Source organism: Pecten maximus, chromosome 15 (assembly GCF_902652985.1).
Source record: "Pecten maximus chromosome 15, xPecMax1.1, whole genome shotgun sequence".
Lineage (NCBI taxonomy): Eukaryota > Metazoa > Mollusca > Bivalvia > Pectinida > Pectinidae > Pecten > Pecten maximus.
The window spans coordinates 23,888,232-23,915,448 of record NC_047029.1 but is presented as its reverse complement, the minus strand read 5'-3'; the positions used below and the strand labels follow the sequence as shown (position 1 = coordinate 23,915,448).

The 27,217-nt window shown below is 36.0% G+C and overlaps 1 protein-coding gene across 3 annotated transcripts; it reads left to right on the top strand.

Annotated features, from left to right (window-relative positions):
* The first annotated feature begins 3,325 nt into the window (after nt 1-3,325).
* On the top strand, nt 3,326-27,217 carry LOC117343902 (peroxisomal carnitine O-octanoyltransferase-like). 3 transcript variants are annotated; one of them, XM_033906457.1, is made up of 16 exons: nt 3,326-3,489; nt 6,041-6,183; nt 6,985-7,109; nt 7,661-7,842; nt 8,320-8,447; nt 8,960-9,165; nt 9,993-10,106; nt 11,061-11,162; nt 11,892-11,975; nt 12,413-12,520; nt 13,176-13,306; nt 13,723-13,846; nt 23,186-23,264; nt 23,869-23,962; nt 25,022-25,141; nt 25,768-27,217. In XM_033906457.1, the coding sequence occupies exons 1-16, from the start codon at nt 3,359-3,361 to the stop codon at nt 25,886-25,888; spliced, it is 1,992 nt and encodes a 663-aa protein (XP_033762348.1). In that variant the 5' UTR covers nt 3,326-3,358; the 3' UTR covers nt 25,889-27,217. The 3 variants fall into 3 exon arrangements, 2 of the variants coding, with proteins under 2 accessions (XP_033762348.1, XP_033762347.1); XM_033906456.1 differs by lacking the exons at nt 23,186-23,264; nt 23,869-23,962; nt 25,022-25,141; nt 25,768-27,217 and adding exons at nt 14,487-14,565; nt 15,137-15,230; nt 15,655-15,774; nt 17,277-19,425; XR_004536098.1 differs by lacking the exons at nt 23,186-23,264; nt 23,869-23,962; nt 25,022-25,141; nt 25,768-27,217 and adding exons at nt 14,487-14,565; nt 15,137-15,293; nt 15,655-15,767.

Below are 27,217 nucleotides of genomic sequence, written 5' to 3'. Positions count from 1 at the left end.
TGAAAACTGTTTTTATACAGATTGATCATAAGAAAAATATGCAAAATCTGCTTCCCTTCCTCAAGGATGTTTATAACCTAATTTTGTTTACTCCATTATGTCCTTTATGACTAGTAGCAATATTAAGGAATGGTTGACGGATGGACAGACGGACCTCCTTAAGGATGTAGGGGTAGTTGTGGGGCAAATTCCGAGATTACCGAGATTACACCCCACTAGTCAAATCCGTCCATACGTGTCGTCCGTACGGCCGGGACTAATGTAATCAATCTTTTGTCCGTCGACATGTGGGATGTACCACACAAAATTATTTTGAACACGTGTGTCACTGTATTATATCAATGTCTGTTCCTTCCGTCGTTAAAAGCACATGCTCATTGATCACGAGCTCGCCAGCCCTTCGGGCTACTTTCCTTATTTTCACATAAATATGGTTCATCCGCTAGAATTAAGTTTCGTTTCAATGGACCAATTATCTGGATCTGGATCACAATTCACCAATTTTCTGAATGCTTTAAAAGATGAGCAAATTGAAAATGACGCTTTCAAGATGATCTAATGATAAATTTAGATGTAGAAAATGTAATGCGCCAAATTTTAACAGCGGTGTAAATGTGAACAGAATTATGAAAAATCAAATGTTTAAACGTCACAATACATTACATTTTCATGGAAACATATAGAAAATGGATTTATTCTGTTTCGTTTTTGTTGATTGTATCATTTGATTTTTCTTATGAAAATCTTATATAGCGGTGATCGGTGACATCATTGATATACTATTAAATTTTGTTCTTTCGATGCACCCTTTCTGCCCTCCCCTCCCTGATTTCTTCTTCTTCTTTTCTGTCTATTATGCTATCAAAATATATGTAACAGTGCCGTCCTACTGCCAGATTTATTAATAAGGAGACGAATTGATATAAGTACTTATGTACTTGTTTTCGAATCCTTTTTGTTGGTTATTGTATTTTTTTGTCACTGCCATATTTTGAATAAAATACTGTTTAAACTAAATTTTGTTGCATTTTCAACAGTATATAACGTGAAAGGTGGCGTTACTGGTCAAGATGAAATATGTGATTGGTCAATGTAGCAGTAAATGCAAAATGCAGATATGCAGTTAAAAACGAAACAAAATTAAGATTCAATGCAAGCTGAATAATTGGATGTATCTATTCAAATGACACATTAATAAAGTCATATTCCTGATTCAAATGCAGTCTTATTATAACCAAAAATGATTCAAACTGATATAATTTTGTTATCCGTGCTGAAACTGCGGATTTATTAATTAGTTCGTTGATCTATTTCACCAGCAGTTTTACATTATAACCACCAGCATTAAAACTATGTCGTTTACCTTTTTTGAAGATATATTTCTTGTTTCTCTTCACATTTTTATTGCTGCATGATTCCGATCACTAACTTTATTATCCATCAAGTGATATGCCTGATGTAAAAAAAAGAAGAGAATATTGTATAATATATATGTCTAGATATCGAATGGCGGGAAATTATCATTTCGAAAAGTTAAAATAATGGAAAATGTCATACAATATCGGTGATAGACCTCCCTCGGCCTTCGGAATTGGAAAAATATCACGTTCTCGGATTTATAACGTTATATATATATATATATCTATATAATTTAATTTTGTATGAAACACGCATTTTCATTGGCTGAAATAATTTTGTTATACCTCCATAACAAAATTTTTGACGTTGCGAAATGTAACGTCATTTTTGATTGGCTGATGACGTTGCGTAATAATTTATCACAGAAAAGAGTTCGCCAAAGAAAGTGAAATATCTTGGTGTGTATAAGACGGAATTAAATTATAAGAATTAACATTAATTATTTTTTCTGTTATACAGTCATAACATAAAAAACTGGAGTGTACTCTCTTCATAAACCGCTTTGCGGTTTATTTAGAGTACACTCCAGTTTTTTCTGTTATGACTGTATAACAGAAAAAATAATTGATGTTAATCCTTAAATATCCTGAAGACCTATCAAGCGAAAGTCCTTGGGAATCAGCCTGTCTTCTTGTTATTTTTTTTTTTTTTTCCTGTACTTTTTTTTCTGTCATACGGACTTCAAAACCATTTTCTATATAAATATATATATCCGTCTCTGCTTGCACTAAGATTTACACAGGAATGAAAATCTGACTAATTATATTTACTTATATTAAATGTAGTGTCACACCATATAAGTATCCGGTCGAACAAATAAGTCCAATACCCAATCAATATAATGAATTAAAAAACTTAGTCTCATAAAATTTGTTATTGTCATAATATATGACGTCACGGCAAAAGTATTTTTTATTGGCGTCGACGTCTCGTCTTTCTACATATTCTGATCAAGTTATGATCACGATGGCCTAACAGTTTTCAGTTCTCATTTTACATTTTATTTACAATGCATTTAGGCATATTACTATTGTCGGGAATATATTGTGAAAACACCTTCTCATAACAGTTGCTAGGGGGTATGTCAAATTTGTGGCAGTGCATGACCAGGCAACCTCATCCAATGTCAAGGTCACTGGGTAAAATGTGTTGCACTTATTTGTAGTGTTTGTTATCAGATTGGAAGTTTAAAGCATATTTTACATTTTTTTTTACAAATTGTTTAGCAAATGACCAAATGGATTTCAGTGTAAAATAAATTAACATATTCTACAATTTTACCAACAAATAGATTTTATCTAGATTTACTGGCCATTAAAACAAAATGTATATTTTTATGGTGTTCACAATTAAAAATACTTCCAGTCTTTTACTTTAATAAAATAATACTGAAAAAAAAAATGTACCCCACCATTATGGAGCGCCATTTTACTATTTATTCCTTCTTTTCTTCTTCTTTATTTTTGGGTGTGATTTATTTATAATCTAAATTAATACATTCAACCACCAAATATCATGGCTTTTTTACTATAAAAGAATGCTTATGATTTTTTTTATCAAAGATATGATAAAAAACAACTATCTGATATAAGATAAAGGGGATTATTTACCATCTCCTTTTTTCGATATTTCTATGTATTTTTTTTATATCAAATTCGAATTTTTGATGTAAAAATCAAGTTTATTTTCTGATAACAGTCATTTTCTTATTCTTATATCAAAAATAATAATTGAACAGTAGAAAGGCGCCTTGTTAACAGCTTTTTTAATCAGAAAATGATTTTTTGATATTGAGTTAGATTTTAAAAAATTTAGAATTCGCTCGAATATAGTAGGACAGTAAGAGTTATCTCCCTTGTCCTAATTTTCGTTTTCCCTGTACTTTGCATTATGTCAATAGTAAGTAGGCCGTCGGTCAGTCGTGTGTGACGGGGTGACGATGAGCGTCAGCAGGTCGGTGTATCTGATCAGATCAGGATGTTTGCTGACGAGATGGCGACAATTTCCTGTGGACTTGCAGACCAGAAGTAATACAGCCATATATTGTAGTAGACTGTGCAGCAGTGCAAGGTAAGCTAGACAATTCTAACATGTTAGCTGTTAAAAGACCAATCTACAGTTAATGGCCGACGTTCAGACTACAGACTTTGGCCTAGCTAGTTAAGTCTCCTACCAAGATTCTTTGACAAACGCTTTTCCTAATTTGACTCGGAACACACGGGTTTGTTATGGATGATTAAGACTATGATAGAGGTCATCATAAAATATAGAGTCGAGATCAATATAAATATATATAACACATGTTATATAGGCCTAATTAACTACATTTTGTATCATAACGTTCATTACAAACCCCTGTGTTTAGAGACATTTAGGCTTTTGACTACTAGCTATAGTTAGTTTTTAAGGTCTAATATCCTTATTTGACTTGGAGACGACCAAAATGATACTGTCTGTTACAGTGACAATAAAATATTAAGAAAACAATACAAAAACTGAGCAGCATTTAAAATGTTTACAAATATAAGCGAATTAACTTCCTTAATTACAATGTCAAAGTAAAGTTTTTACCTCATTGATTATTTATAATATTTTTTGCATGGACTTAGATATAAGTGAAAATAAGTGATATTTGTAATGAACATGATAAAATCTAGTTGTGATAATAAATATATATAGTAGCTAGTCTTGATATGACAGACCATCTGATGGACAGTTTCTGACAGATGCAGTTGTCACCTGTCAGAGAGTATCATGATCATATATATGTTTACATAGAAACAATTAGGTAAACTAATACAAAAACAAGTTCTCTCTATTTTAACTTTAATGAGAGGCAAGTAGAAATTTTGAAAAGTAAATAAATAAGTAAGATATATATGAAAATGTTGAATCATCTATAAAAATATATATTAAAGTGTATCTTATTCTAGACATATTATGAAAGTTGGTAACAACACAGACATTTTGGATGTATATTTGCTCTCATCTTTTCATTATAATATGCAAAAAAAATATTATTTTCTATGATGACAGGCCACTGTTATAATTTAATTTGAATGTTAGTTTTACGATTTTTAATTTGACATAAAAAGTTCTATTCTGACAAGATGATTTCTATCTTTATGCCAAATGAAAATAGGCCAATTTCTACTAATGACTCATATATCGGTGCTGTATATATGTATTTGATCAGAAAAAATCAATAATTTGAACTGTTTACCTATCAGTGAAAAAATATAAATAGAATTTAGTCCATTTTTTTTTCGGCCCAGCAAGATTCATCAGAGGATGAACTGTTCAAAAAGCCCAGTTTTGTCATTTATTGTCACTGTCCATCCTTCATCTGCGTGTCGTTACACAGTCCATGTTATTGCTATTTCTGAGAGTTCTTGATGAACTTTTTCTCGAATTTCTTATGATTATGGCTCCACTTTGAGACTTATTGGGAACCAAGATCACCACCATGTGGCCATTTTGAATGTTGAGAGTTGAAGTTTGTTATTGCTAATATTTCTCAGAAAGGGAGCTAAGTACTATACTGATTTCTCAGAGTGTTCTTGGTCGATCTTTCTCAGATTTTATGTGTAGATTTCCCTTGTTTTCAAATGACTTAGAGGAAAGAAAAGAATGAAAGTTTCATGTTGTACAGTATACATTACTATAATACTCAGCAGTATTTGATTGGTCAACATATTTGATACTTTTACTAGTAACGTTCTATTAATACAGAGTGATGCACCAAAAGATGTCACAATTAAGTTGTGTGGTATTTACAAAGAGTACAGAATTGTATAATAGATATAGAAATGCAATGACCAGCTACCCAATGGCAGATTAGCCTGACATAAATTGTTGGCCATATTGACAATGCTGAAAGTCCCACTTCTCGATGACCAGATATTTTATATACATTGTATCTATTAAAACTAGAGTCCACACACAAGGTTAGATAGAACATCATCATAGAAGTTAAGGTCATCGTTGATACTGTATATCTGATAGGTGGAGCTGTCACTGACATCTGGCATTGATTGATATTGAAATACAGTATTATTTATTATGTATATATTTCTAAACCACCAAAAAAATAATAGAAATTAAAGAACAATTCATTTTTAATTATGATTTACCTGTCTGACTGTCAGTGACCAGCCGTTCTACATACAGGTGTGTAGATTTAAACAGCTTAATCTCTGATAAATAACAAATATCTGTAACACAAACATAAGACTAGTGACCTACACCAGTATGATAACATTATCTGTGATTTAGTAAGTGATACGTATCTTATGTGTGTCAGGCCATCAACATATCCTTCGGGTGTACAATATCTGTACATTTAGGTAGTATATTATACTACCAGTGGAATGAAACAAGGCCATTAACTACTGGTATGTTTCTTTTCTTGCTTTTCTACCCATTTTTTGATGCTTGTAAAGATCAATGGAAAATAATTTATTAAAAATGTCACTATATATGCTAGCTATTATAATAATTTTCTACAGGAAGAATAATTGAATGATTATAACTAGATTATAATTAAACTAAGTCTGTTGTAGTAAATCTATCATATGCTGATTGGTCCTGAACAGATGTAATTTTATTCGCTTGCTTACAGTCCAGACAAGATGGCAGCCCGTATACCTGATCCTGACGTAATATTTGCATCTGATGACGAGAAGACATTCCAGTTTCAGAGTGGTCTCCCCTCACTTCCTGTTCCAGACCTACAAAATACACTCAGGAAATACCTCGATTCAGGTATAATTTATACAACACCAAATAAGGGACAGATTGTACTCTGTAAATCACTAATTAGAGTGCTGGCCGCATATCTTCAGGTGAAGATCTGAGATGCGTGGTTCGACACTCCCAACCATGTCAGTTTGTGTTTCTCGGGAAGGTGAGACATGAACCGGTCTGTGCTGTTGGAGTTGTGTCCTTAAGCAAGACACTTTACCCTAATTGATCTGGATGGCATGCAAAGGCCTCCCGCATGTTGTTGAATGAGGTTGTCACCAACTACTACAAGAAGACCCCAATCTCAAAACGACCCTGTCTTATTTTCACAGGGTGATATACCCAGCACACAAGAAAACAAATGAGTAAATTTAGACAAAAATTGATTACCATATAATTATATGCTGCATTATTGATTACTTGAATGTGCAAATTGCAATTGCCAAATTATAAGGTAAATGTTGGTTACTTAATTTTAAGGGTAGTACTCCACCAAATAAGGTTTAAATAACAATAAAAAAATCACTGAATATGGTAGATAATGACTACTTTATTACATTACCAAATAAGGTAAAAAATTATTACCTATACAAAACCAAATAAGGTAAAAAATGATTACATATAAAAAACCAAATAAGGTAAAAAATGATTACATATAAAAAACCAAATAAGGTAAAAAGGATTACACAAAACCAAATAAGGTAAAAAAGATTACCTATGAATTTCCAAATAATTATAGATACCGGGTAATTCTCTACAATTGGATCCCAGAAATAATACCTTTACATTGAATTCCTCTTATTTATGTGTCTAATTCCACAGTGAAGCCCCATGTAACACCAGAAGAGTACACACGTACTGAGTCCATCGTCCACCAGTTTGGATCAGGGGTGGGCCAGGAGCTTCAACAGAAACTACAAAACAAGGCACAGAACTCCAGGAATTGGGTATGACCCTATTATGATACACTGTGTGTCTAATACGCCAAAATCTGAGTACATAATGTATTCTGAATTCTGACTTTTTCCTAGTAGTGTGGATAGATGTCTTTAATTATAACATGTAAACTTGCTTGTGTCCTATATGTTGATACAATCCTCAATCTTTTGACTAAAGATTTCCTGAGAAATGCAAAAACAGTCTACTTATTCTGAAGTTATTATCTTTCTTGAATTTTCTAACTTGATTTACATAGAAGTATATCCCTGTAAATGGTTTTATTAAGCACATGCAATTGATGTTTTTTCAAGTGTAGTGTGATAGATAGATCAAATACGGTAAAGCAAAATCGCAAAAATGTAAAAAATGTAAAAAATGTATGGTCACCATTTTAACAAACAATAGAATTAATTATGTTTAAGTAAGGTTGAAGTAAATCAGATTACATGCAACTTAAAAGACTGAAAGCATAATCAAAAGTCTGTACCTTAAAGAACTGCCGAATTTTATAATAAAATAAATTGTTTTCAACTTAACTTTCAAATTGATATCCCCCCAGCTGGAGAAATGGTGGGAAGACATGGCCTATTTTGAGGGTCGTTACCCTATTGCACCACTCGTCAACCTTGGGGGATTGTTTCCCTATGCTAACCACTGTTATCCTGCCAAGGCTGGAACACAGATCGAACGGGCAGGGATGATCCTTCATTATACACTCAAGTTCTGGGAACTCATCAGAAAGTAGGTCACTGTTGCTTGGAGTGGTGTATTGTAGGTCAAACATTCATTCTATTTTGAAAAAATGAGTTAATATCTCAGAAAATGTCAAGTTCTGGGAGCTCATCAGAAAGTAGGTCACTGTCGCTTGCAGTGGTGTATTGTAGGTCAAACTATCATGCTATTTTGAAAAATTATGTAAATATCTCGGAAAATGCCAAGTTCTGGGAGCTCATCAGAAAGTAGGTCACTGTTGCTTGCAGTGGTGTATTATAGGTCAAACATTCATGCTATTTTGAAAAATTAAGTTGATATCTAGGAAAACATTGTATGTCATTCATAAAATATTTATGATAAAGATATTGTTTTCATAGTCCTTAATTACTAAATGTTCTTTGATAAATTTCTCACTGAAATCTGAGCAGGGATATAAATAACATATATATATGTCTTTAATCTGAGGAATTCACCTACTGAAATATTTTGTTTCTGCTGTATCAGAGAGAGGCTGAAGTCTGAGAAGGATAACAAGGGGAAACGACTCTGTATGTCACAGTTTAAGAGGGCATTTAACACCTGTCGAATACCTGGGGTGAACAAGGACAGACTTCTCTCCTACTTCCTAACAGGTAAATATCTAATTAACTTGATTATATAGGTAATCACTGCAATTGCTTTATATGGAGGTAGAATTTTGCTTTACATGACCTTTGTTACCTCGGTAACAGACTCTGTACTTTGTTATACGTGACCTTTGTTACCTTGGTAACAGACTCCATACTTTCCTGTGCATGACCTTTGTTACCTTGGTAACAGACTCCATACTGTCCTGTGCATGACCTTTGTTACCTCGGTAACAGACTCCATACTGTCATGTGTATGACCTTTGTTACCTCGGTAACAGACTCCATACTGTCATGTGCATGACCTTTGTTACCTTGGTAACAGACTCCATACTGTCATGTGTATGACCTTTGTTACCTTGGTAACAGACTCCATACTGTCCTGTGCATGACCTTTGTTACCTTGGTAACAGACTCCATACTGTCATGTGTATGACCTTTGTTACCTTGGTAACAGACTCCATACTTTGATGTCAACTAGGGCTGTTTGTACATGCCCTTTGTTGCCTTGGTTACAGACTCACAGGGAACCTCTCCTGGCCACCTGACTGTGATGTGCAAGGGACATATATTTGTGTTTGATGCTGTGGATGCTGACGGTGAAATTCTGACCCCACCTGCAATCCAGTCCCAGTTACAAAGGATCAAGGATAAGTGTGATAATCAGCCAGAGGGCCTGGGACTAGGGGCCCTGACAGCAGAGGAACGCACAACATGGGCAAAGGTACTGAAACAATAACAGTAGAGAATACTGGCATAATAACGAATCTGTAATTGTAATTCAAAATTGATACAGTTAGGGAAAATATAAACAAAAATATTTTTACATGAAAGCCTTTGAAAAAATTCAAGGAGAATAAGTTCAAGTGTCCCAGGAGTTTAAGCATTCTGCTTCTTTGACGATGCCGGACATAAAAATATAGGTCACGACGACACACGACATACTAATCTAGGTCAAATCCAGGTGAAGTCATATTCTCAAAATGAGAACTAGGGCAGTAACATTGGAACCACTTGGCATATCAACAAGCATTGTACACATCTGACTTCATATCACACAAGGAAATAGAATATTTCAGATGAGGTCATGATTCCCAAATCAACCAGAACCAGAATTTGTAATTAGAATTTATTGTGAACAAAGAAACATGGAAGTTGAGCCTTGTTATTCAAGCCACATTCATTACCAGAAGATAGGCCTGTTGTCTTCATTTTAAATACACTGTTTAATACAACAGTACTTTATTGTAACTGAAGACATTGGATTGTATTTACCCCACCATCATGAGATGCCTTACGTCCGCAATGCGACGTCACTCTGTCCATCCGTAGACAAACCTAATTATTGTAATTTCTTGAGAAGTACCTTATAATTCTCTCTTATATCATCTGTAGTTTCCTATTGGACACTTATTGTGCATGATCAATTTTGAGACTGATTGGAAAGAAAGATGGCCAACAGGTGGCCATTTTGAATGTTGACAGTTGAATTTATCTTTCTTTCTCAGAAAGTTCTTCATGGACCATTCTTAAATTCTTTCTGTATTGCAGACGAGAAATCAACTGGCTGCCCTCCACCCTAACAACTACACAAACCTCGAACTCATTCAGTCCAGCATTATCAATGTAGCCCTTGATGATAACCAGCCGAAGGACAACTCGGAGGTAAGTTTCGTAAGATCTTGATAATTTACCTGTATCCAGTAATTCTTTATAATATACTGTAAAGGTAGATTTGATTTCCTTTGGTTCCAACTTTTGCAGCTTCATCAGAAATTTGAAGGAAAGGGATGTCCTTTTTGGAATGTTCTTCTATCTACAAAAGAAGTAATAATGATAATGATAAGAAATGACAACTTGACAAGTACTCTGACAATTCTGAATTGTTGTACAAGAAATTTTGAAATCCATTTCTATGCATTGTTTGTCAGGTTTTCAATCTATTGTCTTATTACACAATTAGAAGTGAAGGTAGAATAGCCATCTTCAATTTAAAACTGCAATTAACAGATGTGATTTGTAAATTTGTGTAATGTTGATCCTTTTTGTATAATGGTGTGTTTTATTGTCATATATCCTTGATATCACCATGAGGGATAATAAACCTAAAATACCTTCGCTGAAGTTCTGATATTATTATATACAATAAGAATAATAACAATTGAACAATACACAACTGTACATATCAATTGTCAAGTAACCACAATAAAACTAGAGCTGTGCCTCTTTATTAGACGCTTCTTGTTGGGATGTCACAGAAAAACACTGTAATAGGTCTCCTCTTTTTAAGTACTAAAGGAGTAAAAATTTTGATGATATTTATGTCCTGAAGTTGGACGAGACCGGTTGACAAAACAAATTGAACCTGGCCTCTTCGCCTGTTGTGATTCTACCAGGTTTATTTACCTCTTCCATTGATCGCCCAGGCCTGCATACCTTTCTCTATCCAAGTGAGGGGCCTAAGAACCCAGTATTCTCTTATTAAACAAATATAAGTGGGTGTTGGCTGTATTCCCCCTTTTTACTAAAATGGGATTTAGATATAAATATTGATATTATCACATACTTGGATATGATCGTTTGTTGATGTCCTTATATCATAAAGGTCCTTTGTTTCAGATGTTCTATGTCACACTAGCCGGTAATCCTGTAAATCGCTGGTTTGACAAGAGTAATACCTTTGTCTTCTATGAGAATGGCCTGGGAGCAGCTAACTGTGATGTAAGTTGTCTTTACCAAATGAGTTATCCCCCTTGTATCGACTGCATCCTTCCTCGACATTCGATACTCACTTTTACTCTTTGTGTTCCTTGAAGCATTGATAATCAGATGATTTCCTGTGTAGAAATAATATGGTATATAGTAATTAATGTTTTCAGCGTATTTAACTGAACTGTGAATTTTATTTCTTATCCAGTGTAGCTACAGACCTTTACAGTCTCAAACTCGATTTCAACATTGTGAACCAAAAGTTTCAATTCTGTTCTATTTGAAGAACGTTGTGATATCTTACAATTATCTTTATTGCCTAGTGTACCTAAGTAAGAAAAAATTATCATAAACTAATTCATTTCAATAACTAATCTGAAATGTAAAATTTTAGGATGCCATAGTTTCACTGGGGACCTTGACTCTTAAAATTCTAGATTTGAAATATAGTCCTGTATATAATATGAAATTATGTATGGCTAATATTACAGCATGTTCTCAGAGAGCTGTCATACCATATCTATATGTCAGTAATGTCAATGTCAATAAGCCCATGTCTGGCAATAAGCCCACCCCTGACTTATTACACTGGACCCTGGGGCTTATTTAGGATAATTATGGTATGTAAACACTGCCAGGTTGTCAACAGAGAGATTAAATCCAGCAGACAAAGCCATGTAATAGCTCTGTTTCTGATTTGTGTCTGTCATGTTAAAACATGCTGTCTCCATTTTGTTCTAGCATGCACCTTGTGATGGTATGATGTTTGTTACCATGCTGCTGTATACTGACCTTCACATCATGAGGTGTAAAGGACAATGGAAGGTAAGGGGTCATTTAAGGTGATTAAGAGGTCAAGGTTGATACAAAGTTTCGACTATGTTGTGCCTAATCTATAAAAGGTCATTTAGAGGTCAAGGTTGATACAAAGTTTTGACTATGTTGTGCCTAAACTATAAAAGGTCATTTAGAGGTCAAGGTTCAAGTTTTGAAAAGGAAATGATTACTGGTAATCTATGGAGGCGCACAAGGACATCGCCATTGGAAAGTCAATCAGGCATTAATATAGCAATTTTCTTGTTAATAAATATTCATATTATTACCTCAGCCATAAAGACAATAATTGTACGTGTATAATTATCAAACTACAAATTTATCATAATTTTGCATAATTAGGAATTAGTAAGGTGTGTTTCATAATTATGAAGCTGTATATTTATTGCAATGATTATAAAATTAAGTGAGCTGTGTTTGACCTTCAGGGAACCAAGGAGATTCATGAACAACCACTGCCTGTGGAGCTAGAGTTCCATGTGAATGACAATATATTGTCGGCTATAGAGCATGCAAAAATGGTCTACAAGACATCTGTAAGTGTAATCTGTAGAAGATTAATATATCCTCATTATCCTGAAAACTTGCCTCCAGACAGAAGTGCTTAGGTACTGAAACTAAGATAGAATGATCTTTTCCCTGTAATCAGTGTAATGATATAATTTTTTTAGATTTTGTTATGAGCACACTTGTGTAATAACACCTAGCAGAGCTGTGTGTGTAGGTTTTCAAGTCTTTTTTTTGTAGTCATAACCTCCTGGCACCACATGCTTTGTGAAATCACCAATAAAAGAAGCAGGAAATGAAAATATCACCATTCTAGATTTCATACTAGGCTGATATAAAGCTGCTTTCATGAATATTTAAAAATATATCTTGTTTATGTGATAAATAGGATCTTACATGAATTTCCATATTTCAGATGAGATTGATGAAATTCATCAGGAATATTTGATTTAACCTTACCAGAGGCTCGATAATGTAAAAAAAAACAAAAAAAAAAAAAACCTCATATTTGTCTGGTGTTTACACATTTTCTGGTCTCTGATCTTCAGATTTTCTGAACTTGTAATTCTCTGTGGTAATTACCTAGCAATATCCTAATAAGAAAGAAATCATTATTTTGAACGCCCTTTGATTTTCTCGAATGGTGATTTAAGAATAAATATACTCTTGTTGTTTGTTTTCCAGGCAGACAACCTAGTATGCCTTACCCGTGAATACACAAAATATGGCAAAACATTCCTGAGGTCAAAGAACTTACATCCGAGTACTCATATGCAGATGGCTCTTCAGTACACCTACTACAAAATGTACAAAAAGTAGGTCACTGTTACCATGTTATGAAGGTGTCACCTTCACCAAAATTTAGATTTTAACACATTAAGATATTTTTAAAAATAAGTCACTAACGTTATTATAATATCACCAAATAAGAATTGTCATAAACATTTCAAATGTTGTCTCTAAAATAGGTCACTGTGATCCTGGTGATTAAAATTACAGGTCACTGTTACCATGGTAGGAAGACGTCAGTCCTTCCCAAAAATTTTAATTTCCATACTTATATATATGTTAGAAATCTGAGCCACTAAATCACTGCATAAGAATTATCATAAAGAAGGATCGTCTATTAAAATGATTAATGATATGTATCAATTTGAAAATTATTGAGCTCATGAATAAGACACAAAACAGAAGAATTTGTTGGACATCCAATATGGCTGCCATTTTTCAGGCCAGCTCCTACGTATGAGACAGCAACAACACGAAGATACTTCCATGCAAGGACAGAGACACTGAGGTCCTGTACACAGGAGGCATTGGACTGGAGCAAGGCGATGCTTGACCCCACGGTGAAGGTAGTTATCTCCCTTTATTAGTTCCTCACTGTTACAGGAGGGGGGCAATTTAATAAGTTTGTACTCCTGTCCGTCTGTCCGTTCATCCGTCCTGCCTGAACACAAGTTCCTATATACGATATATAATCAAACATTGTATATTTCTTCATGTATGGTGATGAAACTAAAAATGTCTTTACCTATTTCCTTACAAGAAGTGCTTACATGTGATTGCATTTAAAGTGTTGAGATCAATTCCATTGGTGTTACATGTAGGTGTTATAGAAAATGTAAAACGCCACACAATAACTCAAGTTCCCTGTAGCTGATATTGTAACATGGATATTTCAAGGTGATGGTTGGGGGGGATTATCTGATTTTAACGAGGAGAATTATATGCGTAGAGAGTATTTCTGCAAAATTTTTCCATTGCACTTGTTCCATAAATACCACATACATAAGAAAATAGGGAGAAATATTTTCGCAGCTGAAAGACCTTCGCGTGTTTAATGTAAAATTTCTCCCTCATGTAAATTTCCACGTTTTTTAACCTCTTAACACACCCCTGTTTTATATGTCTTCCTCTTGTCCGTTTTGGCCTATATAAGCTTCTGTAGCAGTATTACGGCAAGGGGACACTACCGTTTTATTTTGTCCCCAGGACGAGACGCGAAAACAGCTGTATTTGGTGGCGACCAGCAAGCACAACCGCCTGATGGAAGACGCTAAACACCTCAAAGGTAGGTGAGAAGGGCATTTAAAAAAGTTAAAAAAATCCTATTGTTATAGTTTAATGGTTTGTACAACATACACAGTTGCATTTCAAGCTGTTATGAATGTACTGAAAATACAGTAATTTTTAGTGTCACTTTATTTTCGTGATAGCATAATTGTATCTTAAAAATAAAACTATCTAATGAAATATTTTTATGTCTGTATTTGTATACAAGTATGTTTTCATAATCTTTCAAATAAACTTTGTGTATGTGAAGTTTCCATTTCATTTATTTAAATTTAAAATTTACAAATTCATTGAAATTAAGAAAAAGGAAAAATCAAAGTAATGGGACAATGTATTTCCTTAAATTCTCAAAAACAGCCATACCGTAAAAATGACCATACGGTAAAAACAACCCTGATTCATGGGAGCTTGGAATGTATACTTAAAAGAACAATTGATAAGTGTTGAAATATTTTATCAATCTTGATAACTTACCAGGCACAGTTCCTATAGACTTGACCATATTTAATGTATACTTCAACATAATAGACCAAATGTTGCATGTGTGAGTGACCTAGTTTTATTTACAGGATGTGACCGACACCTCCTGGGTTTATCCTGTATAGCCAGAGAGGAGTCTCTCCGGACACCAGACCTCTATCAGGATCCTGCTTTTACCAGGAGGTGAGCATGACTGACCAATCATTTCCTGGTCCATTCAGTGTGTGTCGGTCCAGAACACAATTTGTAAGTGGTACTTCTCAGTCATTTTTGCACAGTTGTATATAACTTTAACAGATCTGTTTTATATTATAAAACATACCCAGTAGTAATGGTAAGGATGTATGTGGATTGATAATTGATTTGATTTTTCATTGAAATTTTTTTTTGGGTGAACTTATTTGCTGGATTTTGATTCCAATGTTATCTGTCAGAAGACAAAAGTAGGATGTTGCAATGTTTGTATTCTAAAAGACAAAATTAAGTTTTTGCAATGTTTGGATTCCCGTATCCTTAGAAACCGTAGAGGAGATCAAGATTATTTTTTGTTTGGTATGCCTTCTTTAACTGAACAAACCTTGTCATCAGTGTTTACCTGTGATTACAGTGGAGGTGGGGGTAACTTTGTTCTCTCCACGAGTTTTGCCGGATACACACCAACATCAGGGGCTGTGGCGCCAATGGTGGAGCATGGATATGGGATCTTCTACAGGATTGGACATGACAGGTACATGTCTGGAGAGGATGTTGGTGTGGGAAGGTCAAATAATGTGAGGGTGAGGGTTAAAGTTCAAGGTCAGGGGAAGGAGTGGTGGGGGTAAAGGTCAAGATTAGGGGATGGAGGGTTGGGGTCAAGGTCAAGGTATAGGATATGGAGGTGGGAGTTAAATCTTGAACTAGAGCATGTCAAGGTCATGGAGTGTGAGGATTGGGGTAAATTCAGGAGCTAGGACATGTCAAGGTCATGGGTCGTGAGGATTGAAATAATGTCAGGAACTAGGGCCTGTCAAGGTTATAGGGTGTGAGGCTTGGGATAAAGTCGGAATCTGGGACATGTCAAGGTTATGGGGTGTGAGGATTGGTTTAAAGTCAGGAGCTGGTGCATGTCAAGGTTATGGGGTGTGAGGATTGGGGTAAAGTCTGGAGTTAGGGCATGTCAAGGTCATGGGGTGTGAGGATTGGGGTAAAGTCGGGGTCTAGGGCATGTCAAGGTTATGGGATGTGAGGATTGGTTTAAAGTCAGGAGCTGGTGCATGTCAAGGTTATGGGGTGTGAGGATTGGGGTAAAAACGAGAGCTAGAGCATGTCAAGGTCATGGGCATGTCATGGTGATGGGTTGTGAGGATTTGGTTAATGTCAGGAACTAGGGCATGTCAAGGTTATGGGTTGTGAGGATTTGGGTAATGTCAGGAACTAGGGCATGTCAAGGTCATGGGATGTGAGGATTAGGGTAATGTCAGGAACTAGGGCATGTCAAGGTTATGGGGTGTGAGGATTTGGGTAATGTCAGGAACTAGGGCATGTCAAGGTTATGGAGTGTGAGGATTTTGGTAATGTCAGGAACTAGGGCATGTCAAGGTTATGGAGTGTGAGGATTTGGTTAATGTCAGGAACTAGGGCATGTCAAGGTTATGGGGTGTGAGGATTTGGGTAATGTCAGAAACTAGGGCATGTCAAGGTTATGGGGTGTGAGGATTTGGGTAATATCAGGAACTAGGGCATGTCAATGCTATGAGGTTTGAGGATTGGGGTTATGTCAGGATATAGGGCATGTCAAGGTCATGGGATATGAGGATTAGGATAAAGTCAAGAGCTAAGGCATGTCAAGGTCATGGGATGCAAGGATTGGGGTAATGTCAGCAACTAGGGCATGTCAAGGCCATGGGATGTGAGGATTGGGGTAATGTCAGCAACTAGGGCATGTCAAGGTCATGGGATGTGAGGATTGGGGTAAAGTCAGGAACTAGGGCATGTCAAGGTTATGGGATCTGAGGATTGGGATAAAGTCGGGAGCTAGGGCATGTCAAGACTTCTGACACATCAATTGTAATGAAAACCTACACAACACATACAAGGTAGTTGTCATAGAGCAACTGAATCTGACCTTGGGAAATAAAAAATCAGATTATGAAAATTATCTCTCCTCTCATAAACAACATCTATATTCAGAGAATATTCAGTGGCCTTTGTGTGACAATCTAAACCTTAGTCTTAACTGTTATTTTACAGAATAGTGCCTATCATCACAATGTGGAAGTCCAGCCCCGAGACAGATTCTGCCAAGTTTTGTGAGTTGCTGTTTCAGAGTTTGGATGAGATGGGAGACTTGTTCAACATATCCCAGTCTAAACTCTAATACAGATAACAATGGGGTGATGTGGTCATTATCACATTCTAAAGGAGAAAGGACTCTGTAAATGATTTTTAGAATTAACATCACTCCTATTGTACAATCTCTGCTGAGATACACAAGGTTGTGTAAAGGTCATTGGTTACAGTGATGAAGGTCACTTGTATGGCCTTGTAATATCGACTTTGCTGAAATAATAGATATATGTGTTGTACATTTAATAGATATGATAAAATGTTACATTGTATGTTTGTATAATTTCAAATTAAGCTTAGCATTTGTTCATGAAAGAAGTAAGAATGCATGTGCTAATAATTTTACATTTTACACTTAGTACAGATATATAGACTTACACCGATAATGAATGTAGTTTAAATTCATTATCATTGTATTTATTTAATTATACATGTTGATTTGGTATGGTTTAGTATTTAAAATCATATCAACAGCCAACGATAGCCTCCTGTGTGTGTAAGATGCATGTGTGTAGAGTATGTGTTTTTTGGAGACCGGTATGTTTGTCTCCTTGTGATAGCGTGGAACTGATACTGACTTTATAGTGCTACCTCACCGAAACATACTGCCAAAGACACCTAGCTTGACATCCCACCTGCTACTATATCATACTCAGAAGTAGCAACTACCATTAGCTGGCCGAGACAAAATCCAGTTGAGCTATTGTTACTATGCCATTGTCAACAGAACCCAAAGTCTTTTTCACATGGGCAAATGCTATAACTAAAGGCCATTAGGAAGAAGAAAGTTGTTAAGAAAGGAGAGAAAAGATAAGATCCCAAATTTAGTCGTCTCTTATGATCATGCAATGGGGGCAGCAGGTTCAGTTCTTCAGCTGTACCTATGAAACTTACGGATGTATTGTTTTACTCTCTTTCTTATTAAGCCCCTCAAACAAAGTTTGGGGATTTCTTCTTAAGCCATGAATGTTTCCAGAGCTTTTCTCCAGAACCACTGGGCTGATCATCATCAAACTACACAGACATATTCATTAGGGATTCTATATGTTCATCAAGCTATTTTTAACTTGATCAGAAATCCAAAATGGTTGATGGAGTCTCCTTCCAGTTTCGCAGACTATTGGCTATAATAGCTGTTCTATTAAACTGATTTTGGTCAAACTTGTTTAATTGCTGCGGCATTGCCTATTAGATGAAGTTGAAACCATAACAAAATTTTGTTGCCACAGTAATGAGAATGATGCTTCTGATTGGTCGAAACTTAAGATATTGTCAGATTTAGCTAAAAATTGGTACATAGGATTTTAGGGAGGCCAATCACTATGGTAATACATTGCAGATCATCATGTTGTATCAAAGGATCGAAGGTCTGGCTACCCAAGGGCCAAAGTAAATCCTTTAAATCACTTCTATTCCTGAACGACTGAAAGCACTTGATCAAATTTCGCCTGATTTATTAATGGGCAAAGGATCAAAACGATCAAATTTTGTATAAAATATGGGTGTTAATCCTCTAGGACTGAAGGGGCAGGTCACAACTAGGGAAAGATAGATAAATCTATTAAAATACTACTAGTCATGATCAACTGAATGGATTCTGATCACCTTTCGTCTGTATCATTATTGGTTGAAGGAGATCAAATGTATTAGTAGCGAACTGGCCCAATACTGGCGAATTCTTTAGAATCCTCCTTCTTTAAGAATGATAGGATTCAGTTCAAATTTGGTTTGAACCATAGTTGGGAGTGACAGCTCAAAATATCCAGGTGTGCAATGCAGGCCCTCTGGGCCTCTTGTGTATGATATTATAATAGGAAAGATGATTATTACAAACAAATGTTGTTGTTTTTTGTATAATTATATGGTCCACCAGAAAGAAGAAAATTATTGCAAGCCAAGCATTTTATACAGTATTATGCATACATATTTCGTTTTCAATATATATTGTATTTTGAAGTAGCTTGTGATTTAGTTAAATTATAAGGTTGAACATCAATTTTTTATTTTTTGAAGCTTACATAACTTTTACAATGAATAAAATATCTAACTATCACTGACTTATTATTATCATTTTTTTAATGCTATGAAAACATGAAAACATATCAAATCACATGATGCTATATTTGTAATCATTTCTACTTAAAACCACGAAAAACTGTAAAAATAAAAGAAATCAGGATTGAACGAAATGTAATCCGGAAGTATTCAACTCTCTACAGCTATGTCAGTGGGAGGTAATCCTACTGTTCTCTCTATGACACCATGAGGGAGGTAATCCTACTGTTCTCTCTCTATAACACCATGAGGGAGGTAATCCTACTGTTCTGTCTATGACACCATGAGGGAGGTAATCCTACTGTTCTCTCTCTATGACAACATGAGGGAGGTAATCCTACTGTTCTCTCTATGATACCATGAGGGGGGTAATCCTACTGTTCTCTCTATGACACCATGGGGGAGGTAATCCTACTGTTCTCTCTATGACACCATGAGGGAGGTAATCCTACTGTTCTCTCTATGACACCATGAGGGAGGTAATTCTACTGTTCTCTCTATGACACCATGGGGGAGGTAATCCTACTGTTCTCTCTATGACACCATGGGGGAGGTAATCCTACTGTTCTCTCTATGACACCATGAGGGAGGTAATTCTACTGTTCTCTCTATGACACCATGGGGGAGGTAATCCTACTGTTCTCTCTATGACACCATGGGGGAGGTAATCCTACTGTTCTCTCTATGACACCATGGGGGAGGTAATCCTACTGTTCTCTCTATGACACCATGAGGGAGGTAATTCTACTGTTCTCTCTATGACACCATGAGTGAGGTAATCCTACTGTTCTCTCTCTGACACCATGAGGGAGGTAATCCTACTGTTCTCTCTCTGACACCATGAGGGAGGTAATCCTACTGTTCTCTCTCTATGACACCATGAGGGAGGTAATCCTACTGTTCTCTCTCTATGACACCATGGGGGAGGTAATCCTACTGTTCTCTCTATGACACCATGAGGGAGGTAATCCTACTGTTCTCTCTATGACACCATGAGGGAGGTAATCCTACTGTTCTCTATGACACCATGAGGGAGGTAATCCTACTGTTCTCTCTCTATGACACCATGAGGAAGGTAATCCTACTGTTCTCTCTCTATGACACCATGAGGGAGGTAATCCTACTGTTCTCTCTATGACACCATGAGGGAGGTAATCCTACTGTTCTCTCTATGACACCATGAGGGAGGTAATCCTACTGTTCTCTCTGTGACACCATGAGGGAGGTAATCCTACTGTTCTCTCTCTATGACACCATGAGGGAGGTAATCCTACTGTTCTCTCTGTGACACCATGAGGGAGGTAATCCTACTGTTCTCTCTCTATTATACCATGAGGGAGGTAATCCTACTGTTCTCTATATGACACCATGAGGGAGGTAATCCTACTGTTCTCTCTATGATACCATGAGGGAGGTAATCCTACTGTTCTCTCTATGACACCATGAGGGAGGTAATCCTACTGTTCTCTCTCTATGACACCATGAGGGAGGTAATCCTACTGTACTCTCTATGACACCATGAGGGAGGTAATCCTACTGTTCTCTCTATATGACACCATGAGGGAGGTAATCCTACTGTTCTCTCTATGACACCATGAGGGAGGTAATCCTACTGTTCTCTCTCTATGACACCATGAGGGAGGTAATCCTACTGTTCTCTCTGTGACACCATGAGGGAGGTAATCCTACTGTTCTCTCTCTATTATACTATGAGGGAGGTAATCCTACTGTTCTCTATATGACACCATGAGGGAGGTAATCCTACTGTTCTCTCTATAACACCATGAGGGAGGTAATCCTACTGTTCTCTCTCTATGACACCATGAGGGAGGTAATCCTACTGTTCTCTCTCTATAACACCACGAGGGAGGTAATCCTACTGTTCTCTCTCTATGACACCATGAGGGAGGTAATCCTACTGTTCTCTCTATGACACCATGAGGGAGGTAATCGTACTGTTCTCTCTCTATGACACCATGAGGGAGGTAATCCTACTGTTCTCTCTATGATACCATGAGGGAGGTAATCCTACTGTTCTCTCTATGACACCATGAGGGAGGTAATCCTACTGTTCTCTCTCTATGACACCATGAGGGAGGTAATCCTACTGTACTCTCTATGACACCATGAGGGAGGTAATCCTACTGTTCTCTCTATATGACACCATGAGGGAGGTAATCCTACTGTTCTCTCTATGACACCATGAGGGAGGTAATCCTACTGTTCTCTCTCTGACACCATGAGGGAGGTAATCCTACTGTTCTCTCTCTATGACACCATGAGGTAGGTAATCCTACTGTTCTCTCTATAACACCATGAGGGAGGTAATCCTACTGTTCTGTCTATGATACCATGAGGGAGGTAATCCTACTGTTCTCTCTCTATGACACCATGAGGTAGGTAATCCTACTGTTCTCTCTATGACACCATGAGGGAGGTAATCCTACTGTTCTCTCTATGACACCAAGAGGGAGGTAATCCTACTGTTCTCTCTCTATGACACCATGAGGGAGGTAATCCTACTGTTCTCTCTATGACACCATGAGGGAGGTAATCCTACTGTTCTCTCTATGACACCATGAGGGAGGTAATCCTACTGTTCTCTCTATGACACCATGAGGGAGGTAATCCTACTGTTCTCTCTCTATGACACCATGAGGGAGGTAATCCTACTGTTCTCTCTATGACACCATGAGGGAGGTAATCCTACTGTTCTCTCTATGACACCATGAGGGAGGTAATCCTACTGTTCTCTCTATGACACCATGAGGGAGGTAATCCTACTGTTCTCTCTATGACACCATGAGGGAGGTAATCCTACTGTTCTCTCTCTATGACACCATGAGGGAGGTAATCCTACTGTTCTCTCTATGACACCATGAGGGAGGTAATCCTACTGTTCTCTCTATGACACCATGAGGGAGGTAATCCTACTGTTCTCTCTATGACACCATGAGTGAGGTAATCCTACTGTTCTCTCTCTATGACACCATGAGGGAGGTAATCCTACTGTTCTCTCTCTATGACACCATGAGGGAGGTAATCCTACTGTTCTCTCTATGATACCATGAGGGAGGTAATCCTACTGTTCTCTCTGTGACACCATGAGGGAGGAATTGTTTTTGACTTTTGAAAAGATACAATCCAGCTCTTCCACCCCTTTGATATGAGGGAAGTAATTTTATTTATACCTTTCAGTGAGGAAGAAATCCTTCTGTTCCCATCCATTTACTTCAATGGGGTTGAATTCCTTGTTCCATCCAAAAGACATCACAAGAGTTAAAATCCATGTTATTTTCAAATGACATCACATGGGTGAAATCCTTGTTTCCTCCTAATGACAACAGAAGGTAAAAATCCTTGTTTCCTCCCAATGACAACAGAAGGTAAAAATCCTTGTTTCCTCTTAATATAATGACATCACAATAGAGGAAATCCTTCTGTTCCCTCCCAACGAAATCAAAAGGACGGAAGTTCTAATTTTGTCTCCAGGAGATATCACATGGAAGGAATCCTTCGGTTTCCTCCTAATGACATTATGGCTGGCTGATTTCACACAATTGTATAGGGTTCAAATGAAGAGGACTAGTAAACAGAAGATTACAGTATTTAATTTTTATTGTTAAAATTGTCTTCAATTAGCAGTACTATAGATGTATACAACTGCAAGATAAACAAGGTATACTACATACAATTTATACCTTCACTTAATGAAAGGAATACCCTTGATCTTTGTTGTTGTTTTTTTATTTCTCCAGGACGAGCAACGACTACAACTGTACCTAGCAGCAGCCAACAAACACAACAGTCTCATGGACGAGGCAAACCACCTCAACGGTAGGCCAGTTTAAACTGAAATATATCTAGTAAAAGTAGTACATAATTATTTACATTGTATTTTATACATTGTCCTGAGTCAATGTTAAGTAGGTAATCTGATAGATACCCTAAAATCTTGAAAATAAGTCATCCTCTCATATTATGTTTTGAAGACAAAATTTGGCGTTATCTTACTTATTTGAGGCAATAATGGAGGTATGTATCATTTGAGCCATCTTTTAACCTCTAATAAGGGGAAATTAAAGTATATCTTTAAATTTACCTCTAAAATTTCTTTCATTTATATTATCTCTCAATTGAGGTTATGGTGGCCGAGTGGTTAAGGTGTCCCGACACTTTATCACTAGCCCTCCACCTCTGGGTTGCGAGTTCAAAACCCATGTGGGGCAGTTGCCTGGTACTGACGGTAGGCCGGTGGTTTTTCTCCGGGTTCTCCGGCTTTCCTCCACCTCCAAAACCTGGCATGTCCTTAAATGATCCTGGCTGTTAATAGGACGTTAAACAAAAGACAAACCAAACCTCTGACTATGAAGGATTTTGTGTGTGATGCTGCTGGGATGTATAGGATGATCAGAATTGACAAATGTTTTGTATGTTATAGGGTGTGACCGTCACATGTTGGGCCTGTCCTGTGTTGCTAAGGAACAAGGCTTTCCTGTACCAGAACTGTTTACTGATCCGTCCTTCACAAAAAGGTCATTATACGGAACTGACTGTATGAAGTTCCTATGTTACATAAATATTTCATATATAACTTTGAGAACTGTTTTATTAACCCACACATGGTTTACTTATCTACAGCCTGGGGCAAAAGTGCAAACAAAAATGTTATTAAGTTGAACCATCACAGAAGAAATCAGCCAGACTTACTTTAAACTGTGATTTCTTTATACCTTGTGTGACATGTTCAAGCCTAAATTTTATCTTTTAGTGAACAATTTTTTTACAATCAAGCTGTTAATGCTTTAGATACTAATGTTTACATTTATGTCTGATGATAGTTCTTCAAGATCTTCATTGGCAACTCTTTAACTTGCCATCACACAAGACAAACAATTTTTAAAATGTTTAGATATGCAGAAGATGTTATGTGGAATGTTTTACCAAATCACATGAGAAAATTATCTTCACATTTAGCTTTTAGGAAATCAGCATAGGAATTTTATATGGAACAATTTCTTTTTGATGCAGTGTTTTATCTCATTTAAGAATTCTGGGTCGGTTCTGGAACTGTTCAAGAACATGTGAACTAGATCAGTACTAGAACTGTTTCAGAACTTTTGAACTAGGTTAGTTCTGGAGCAGTTCCAGAACTTTTGAACTTAGTCAGTTCTGGAACTGTTTCAGAACATGTGAACTAGATCAGTTCTAGAACTGTTTCAGAACATGTGAACTAGATCTGTTTCAGAACTTTTGAACTAGGTTAGTTCTGGAACTGTTTCAGAACACGTGAACTAGATCATTTCTAGAACTTTTCCAGAACATGTTAACTAGATCAGTAAATGTGGAACTGTTCAAGAACATGTGAACTAGATCAGTTCTGAACTGTTCCAGAACCTGTGAATAACAGTTCTAGAACACCTGTTCCAGAACACTTCTAGAACAAATGTTCTAGAATTTTTCACATTGGTACTGCCGATAATATCTTCATTTCATAAATACAGTCTTGTATAAAGAAAGGAGGGACAGGTTATATGTATATATGCCTAATATGCCACTGAGAATAAACGAAGCCTACCATCTTACTGTTTCAGTGGAGGGGGAGGTTCCTATGTGCTGTCCACCAGTTTTGTGGGGTACACGCCGATCTATGGCTGTGTGGCGCCGATGATGGAGCATGGATATGGAGCATTCTACAAGATAGAAGCCAATAAGTAAGTACGATGATGTTTGCCTCTGAAAATTGCTGATCACTACAATTATGTGTATAATATGTAGGAGTATAGTTTTTTTCCTGTACCAAGTATGTATATCCTGTGATTTTCATATTCAGATTTTCAGAAATCATTTTTTATGATCTTCCACATTGTCCCAGACTCAAATGTTTGTCTCTCATGGATTCCCGACAATGAATTTTCCGCTGATTTAGTATAAAATGTATCAGTGTTTAAAATTAAAAGGTAAAATGTAATACAATTTTGTCATACAGAGTTTATATTTTTTATAAAAATATGAAGTACTTCACTTAATTACTACAGTAAGTAAGTTAGACTTTGTTTGCAAATTTGATTCTTGGATAATTAGTTTATTGTTCAAATGTACCATAATGTCACATGGGGACTTGTTACAAATTCTCAACTTTCTTTTAGTTACTGGTTTAATGCCCACATGACGTATGTTCTCAGGTCCCAGTCTACATTTATGATACAAAGTGTATGTATTATATAAGTGTACCGTAGATTAGGATTTTATGTCAAGTCCCTGTGAATATTTCATGGTATCTCTTTATGTTCAGATAAAATTACAACAGTATATAATAAATACTTGTTTACCATTACAGAATTGTGCCTGCTATAAGTGTCTGGAAGTCCAGCCCTCATACAGATGCCGTCAAGTTCTGTGAGGCCCTGTTTGAAAATCTGGATGAGATGGGACACATGTTACAAAAATCAAAACTCTGATACAGATGCAATCAATATTTCTTTGCTAGAGAATTACCTAGCTACTAGATTTTAAATGTGACCCAAGTACATCAGACTAGATAAGGTCATAGCTATATCATCAGACTAGATAAGGTCATAGCTATATATGTCAGTGACGACAAAAAGGTCGCAGGTCAACAAGAACATAAGTTCAAGGGCTCTAGGTCAGAAATGACCAAAAGGTCATTGGGTCAAATGTGATAATCAAACATCAACTGTGATTGATAAACAGGATCAGATACATTTCCTTGTCAAGGAGAAACAGAAACATTACTAACAATTGTTTTGATTTACATTTACATTAATGTATACATTAATGAAGACATATTTCATTGGAAATCGTTCATATTTTGTATCACAGTATTTAATGATATTTGTTCCACATATTCTAATCTTTTTTTTTAATGATTATTTAATTCAAACTAATGTGATTCAAACAATTATGAAATGAGCCATATTTGTGTATATATATATATATATGCATACAAAAATTGTAACTCTTCTCTTTAATATGGAAGCATACATGTGATATGTACTTATGGAAGAGACAGGTGTATTATACCTATCTCAGACCAGGGATTCCAATCCCCGTGAAGCTATTCCAGTGATGTCACTACACAGTATATAAATGTCAGTTAATACACAAGCCATTCCTTGTTCAAGTTTAATTGATTGTGATCCATTTTTAATATTTCATGTCGCTGGTATATATTAAATAATTCAAGAGAGAGATAATTTTTATACATTCATAATTCATATTTTTAAATATATTTCATTGTATATTAATTTAAATAACATTTGTAGAGACTATTTTATAATCGATACAGAAAAACATTGTCTCATATGATATTTTTATATAATAGAAAGTGCCATAATAAACATATTTGTTTGTAATTAACACATATCATTAACAATAACACATAATCATGAACCTTCATGTATATAGATATGTATGTGTCACTGGTATAATGGCCGGAGTAATTTCATTAGTTACAAGTTTCCTGCCTACCTGAAGACATATATCTTCGCTATATAGCCAAAACTTCTGATTATGTTTCACTCTACATTGTTCGTGGAGTGAAATGTAATCAGATTCCTTGGCTAGCGAAGTTGACATGAAGATGAAGTAAAACTATATATCTTAAATTGGATCACTAAACTGCATTGTAAATGCATGTACATGTATGTGTAATTTTTCACCTGTCTGAATCTGAAAAACTAAATCTAATTCTATCAATTGTAAATTGACATTTTTTCATTTCTTGAGAATACTCTGAAAATTTTATAATAAATTTCATAAAACAGTTA

Excerpts from the sequence above, each read along its gene's own strand:
- LOC117343902 (XM_033906456.1), top strand. The coding sequence starts at position 3,359 with ATGAGCGTCAGCAGGTCGGTGTATCTGATCAGATCAGGATGTTTGCTG. Across the intron at positions 9,166-9,992 it reads AACGCACAACATGGGCAAAG|ACGAGAAATCAACTGGCTGC; the intron begins GTACTGAAACAA and ends TCTGTATTGCAG. Across the intron at positions 13,847-14,486 it reads TGCTTGACCCCACGGTGAAG|GACGAGACGCGAAAACAGCT; the intron begins GTAGTTATCTCC and ends TTTTGTCCCCAG.